The following is a 5,217-nucleotide window of genomic DNA, read 5'->3' on the forward strand; positions in this document are numbered from 1 at the left end:
TTCCCGGTGCGGACGTGGTTGTTTCAGTCTGAATCCAATTACAGCCAAGAGCAGGGTAAAAAAAAAAAACAAAAAACCCTAAGTTGCCTTTCTGTGGTGGAGGCTGCCATCTGCAGGGGTTGAGGCCACAGCCGAGAGCGGGGGGCTTGGGGGGACTCAAGGGACGGGATGTGGGAGACTTTCTCCTTCTAAGCATATTTTGGGTGGCTTGATTCCTCTGCTTCCACCGTTCATCTCACCTCCGTGGGAAGCACTGGGAAGCTCAGCGCCTGGGGCAAACACGGAGCTCAGAGCCTGGGACGGTGGGGGCATCTTCCGTGTCCACGAGACCTGGTGTGCGGGGTTGTCTGCTGGGGTCTGTGGCTCAACCGTATTGAAAATTGTGCCCCTTATTCTTGTCAGCCACCTCCGTCCCTCCCCTAACAAGAAATAATAATATTAAAAAAAGCAACAATACCAAAACCCAACTACCCACTGACAAATCCCACCACCACACTGGATCTGGGGGTCCTGTCCCCAGAGAAAGACGAATGCGCCCCCTTTATTATTGTCCTTTGCAATCTGCTGCCCCTTGAACTAGAACTGGCTGGGGAGAAAAGGAGTGCAAGGCCATGAAGTCCCGGGAAAGGCAAATCAAGTTTGGTGAAACTGCGGAAAAGAGAGAATGGGAGTCAGGACTGCGGGGTTTAGTTCCCGCTCTATACCGGAAAAGGAGATAATCCCTTAAAGAGTATAATCTCCTCCTTCAGGGGCTGACTAGACTCTGAGAACAAAAGGTGGAGGTATGAAGGGAAGGGGGAGGGCAGGCTAGACCTGATGGTGGGAAAGGGAGACAGATAAGAGGCTGAGGGCTAGATCTGGAAAAGCAACACAACAGAGGCAGGAAAAGTGTGGGACACAGAAAACCCGACCATCAGCGAAATCTAAGATCCAAGAACTGCATTGGTCAGCGAAGAGAGGAAGGAGGTTGGTGGGGGTGGCGGAGAAGAAGGGAGGGAAAGAAAGCAAGGGGAGGAATAAAGGAGGCTGGACAGAAATTATGTCAGGTAGGAAGTTCCAGAAATCCTAGAGATAAAAGAACTGTCACATATTTGTGGCAGGAGAATGGAAGAAAAGCCCAGTGCTCGGTATTGTAATGGGAGCAAAGGTCCTTTTTCCTTCAGTATCCATGGGAGGAGCCATGATCAATAAAATGAAAGGTTTCCCTGGGGCCTGTGCAGCTAACAGATCTGTGGGAAGTATATGGTGGCTATTAGGTACCTATTCCACGGTCACTGTTTGGGGGCTGAGTACATCAGGGCTCCCCTACACAAGTGGGGGTTGGGAAGTACAGGCCTCTCTCCAACCAACCTCTGGAATTCAGTCAGACCACAGAAACCTCAGGATCCCACTCTTTAGCAGAACATGCAACACCCAAGTCTGCTGTTCCCGTGTCAGCCTTCCCAGTGGGAGTATCCTCTAGGGCCATGTATCTGAAGTTTATAAAAACGGATACCAGTTGCTTGCCAAAAAGTGGATCTCAGCTGGAAAGCCTTTTCCATCAAAACATTTATTAATGCGTAACTGCATGAGGCCTGAACTGTGTATGGGCTGTTAAAGGCTTGAGTGTGTGGCTAAAGCCAGGAAAACTGTTGCCCCCTTTTTCACGTCTGCAGAGGAGGAAACTTGGGCCAGTCCTATGGCCTGCAAAAGAGGGGGTCAATACCCCTGAGCAAGATTCTGCTGAACCGTAATGGAGCTGGGGTGAGGGCACTGTGCCAGCACTTCCAGGCAGTGATCTTACAGCCTGTTCTTCCTGGTGTCCATCCTCTTTTGCCCTGAAGACAGAGAGGGAACATAAAGGCTTTCTTCTGGCTGGGATGACACATCTAGGTGATAGAAAAGAAAGCCAGAGCCAGGCTGGGGGAGACAGGAGTTGCTTTTTATTGACTTGGTCGTGGGTTCTGCAGTAGAGCCCCTTTGGGTTTAAGAGCATTCTGCTGCTTCCTTTCTTCTTCCTGCAACTTCTCTTGCTGCCTGAGCTGCCATGCCTGTAATCCAGCATCCATTTCCTGTGACAGCAGTACAACTCGTCTCTGAAACAGACAGGAAAACAGCGTGGATAACATCTGGGGCTTGAGCTCTGCACCATATATCCTTTCATTCACAGATCAAAGTCAGAGGTTTCAGCTGGAAAATGACACCACTGACTGGGGAAGGGGTGGAACCAGGTCCTGGGCTGGGAAGCAGGAGGAAGGCAGCAAAATGGGTGTCTACTATTGGTTCCTGCCCTAGGAGTGCCCCACTCTATCCTCCCTTCTCCCGGTACCGTTAAAACCTTTGGCAGATAAAACCTCGGAGTGAGGGGTACGTGTTAGCTTAGGTGCCAACTAAAGACAAATTACAATTTAAATTTTCTCCCCCTGATTACACACAGTTTGCTCTGTGTGGGCTCTGGCCACTCACTGCAAACTTTTCCCTTTGGGCTTTTCTCCGAAGCTGGCCTTTCATTGGAGGAGCAGGGCGGCCATCTGCAGATAGAAGTGAGAGAAAAGGCAAGTGTTAGAGATGGCCTGCAGGACCCTGGGAAAGCGGCTGTGATAGGAAAGAGGGAAGAACAAATCTTGAGCTCCTCTTTTCCATTTCACACCCACTGTACCTTAATTCCCCTAGAACACTTCCCTCAATGGCGAGGTATGCCAGAACCACCAAGAATAAGCTCCTAGGCATGTTCCTACTCTATTTTACTTACCCCTCCCTCATTAGCCTAGAATTCAAGGTCCTTTGCAATGCTGAATCTCCTGTTTTATCTTCAGAAACCCTCCACTCAAGCAATCTGATTACTGTTCTACTTACCAGTGAGTCCTTGCTGAGTTCCGTCTCACTCTATAATGAAACACCCTCTTTTCCTTTCCTTCCAGCCAATTCTCATTCTTAGGCCCACCTCAAGCTCTACTTGTCCCAGAAATCCTTCTCTTATCTCTTCAACTCTGTCAGCTCTCTCTTCTGAAAGAAATGCATCTCCATCATTTAATATTCATCTCTCTGTCTGGGGACATTTATTGTGATACTGATTGTTTTTAGCCTTATTTAGCCACCTCAAATCCTTCTGGAAATAGGCAGAGCATTGAAATATTATTACTTAATTTTTAAAATGTCCATGCTTTGTTTTTCCAGCTAGACTTTAAGTTCCTTGGGATTAGGGACTGTATCCCTTACTTTCACTGTAGTATAGTGTAGGCCCATAATAAAAATCTTATAAATGTCTGCTGACTTGCTGAAAAAATGCAGTATCTGATCTCAAGTAGTTTATAACAGAGATTAAAAGGATACTTACTTTCTACAAAGAAAGAAACAGTGAAAACTCTGTCCAAAAGTTTGAAGGCAAGACAAATAAGAGATAATATTCATCAGGAAAGGGAACCAATACTGTGTATATCAGGTGCTTTACACTGGCTGTTTCATTTTATCCTTCCAAGAACCATCGGAGATAGGTATTCTTCTTTTACAGATGTGGAAACTGAGAGATACCATTAAGTAACTTGCTAACCACAAAGTTAGCAAGTAGAGAAGCCTGGATTAAGAATCAATTCCATGGGCTTCCCTGGTGGCACAGTGGTTAAGAATCCGCCTGCCAATGCAGGGGACGTGGGTTCAATCCCTGGTCCGGGAAGATCCCACATGCCGCGGAGCGACTAAGCCCGTGCGCCACAGCTACTGAGCCTGCGCTCTAGAGCCCGTGAGCCACAACTACTGAGCACGTGTGCCACAACTACTGAAGCCCAGGCGCCTAGAGCCCGTGCTCCCAACAGGAGACGCCACCACAATGAGAAGCCTGTGCACCGCAACGAAGAGTAGCCCCTGCTCGCGGCAACTAAAGAAAGACCCAACGCAGCCAAAAATAAATAAGTAAAAATAAAATAAAGTAAAAAAAAATTCAATTCCAGAGTCTTCCCAATATTCCATACTACTTCAAGGAGCTCCTAGGCTTCCTACAGTAAATAACAAGTAGGAAAAGAATCTTCACCATCCTCCTCAGCCACCAAGTATCTGATTAAGAAGGTTCATACTCCTATAGAATCCAGTACTCAGGTTTCTGTGCTGTTGAAGGGGGCCTGGCCTCTGCCCAGTTCTAGTCCTGGCTTTGCTATTATCTAGCTGTGTGCTCCTGAGCGATTTACTTCTGTAGGCCTCAATTTTACCACCTGTGAACTGGAGTCCCAATGCAGTGGGGAGTGGCTTCAACTTTTTTAAGGTCCTTCCTTTCTAGGGCGTTTTGTTTTGTCTTGTTTTAAGGTAAAGGAAGAAACTTTTCTGCAGAGAGCCCCGTCATCCTCTGTCTTCACTCTTCTAAGCCTCTCTCTGAGACGCTCATTTAGGCAGCCTTTCAAAGAGCTCTACCTGCACTTGGTAACAAATTCTCAACAATGTACTCACCACACAGAAGGGCGGTTCTTCGTAACTTTAAAAACACCACGTCCCTCTCAGACACATTAAGTCTTGTCCCTCCCGCGGGATGCCCCACATCAGAGTTAGCTTCTGCTTATCCCCACAAGCCAAGAAGATCCTGTCTAGCTTTACTTTCCATAGGCGTAGTTTAATTTATAAAATAAACAATAGGATTTCTTCCCCCCAACTCCAAATACAAAGTTCAATACTTTGTCCACTCAGACACAACCCGCACCTTGACACGCCCCCCCACCCCCCTCCGTCCAGGGGCGTTCCCTCTGGGTGAAAATCTCCGAAGTAGAGTTAACTGGCAGATCAGCGCTCACCCGCATAAGACCAGTCTGGGAGCTCCGTAAGGGGCCCGTAGTCGGAGGGGTTGGCAGCAAGGCCCTGCCTGGGTGGAGAAAAACAGTTCCGTGAGGACTCAGCCCAGCTTCTGGCCCCTCAGTTCCCCCCAGACCGGCACTCACCGGAGTCGCCACTGACTGCCCGCCCGAGCCGCGGCGCCGCAGTGCAGCCTCCGGACACCTGCTGGGAAAACAGGGCAGAGTTGGGAGAGAGGCCGTGCAGCCAGCCCAGGCGTCCCGGGCCCGCCTCCACGAACCCCCGAGCCCCCATACCCTACACCCGCTTACCAGAGAGCACTAAACGTAAAGCAGCCATGCTGAGGCGCAGGAGCCGGAAGTGGGCGTGGCCTCGTGGCCACGCGCGACGCTGCGCGGGAAGCCGGAAGTCGCCATCTTGAATCTGGTTTTCAATCAAGGGCCACGCCATCTTGGTTCATCGTAC

At 49.2% G+C, this 5,217-nt stretch overlaps 1 protein-coding gene across 1 annotated transcript; it reads right to left on the reverse strand.

The window, feature by feature from the left end:
• Positions 1-1,900: 1,900 nt before the first annotated feature.
• MRPL52 (mitochondrial ribosomal protein L52) lies at positions 1,901-5,217 on the reverse strand. The gene is made up of 5 exons (XM_082386259.1): positions 5,064-5,217; positions 4,899-4,959; positions 4,755-4,822; positions 2,446-2,510; positions 1,901-2,075 (listed from the first exon to the last, which is right to left on the reverse strand). Exons 1-5 carry the CDS (start codon positions 5,200-5,202, stop codon positions 1,923-1,925), a joined length of 486 nt encoding a protein of 161 aa, XP_082242385.1. The 5' UTR covers positions 5,203-5,217; the 3' UTR covers positions 1,901-1,922.

This window comes from Balaenoptera borealis (assembly GCF_965194805.1).
Source record: "Balaenoptera borealis genome assembly, chromosome: 3".
NCBI classification, from domain to species: Eukaryota; Metazoa; Chordata; class Mammalia; order Artiodactyla; family Balaenopteridae; genus Balaenoptera; species Balaenoptera borealis.

What these genes read in the sequence shown, in the direction of transcription:
- MRPL52 (XM_082386259.1), bottom strand. Translation starts at nt 5,202, where the DNA reads ATGGCGTGGCCCTTGATTGAAAACCAGATTCAAGATGGCGACTTCCGG. An exon ending in CCCAGACTGGTCTTATGCGG is followed by an intron (nt 2,511 to 4,754) that starts GTGAGCGCTGAT and finishes TTCTATCTGCAG; the next exon opens with ATGGCCGCCCTGCTCCTCCA. An exon ending in CCCAAAGGGAAAAGTTTGCA is followed by an intron (nt 2,076 to 2,445) that starts GTGAGTGGCCAG and finishes TGTCTGTTTCAG; the next exon opens with AGACGAGTTGTACTGCTGTC.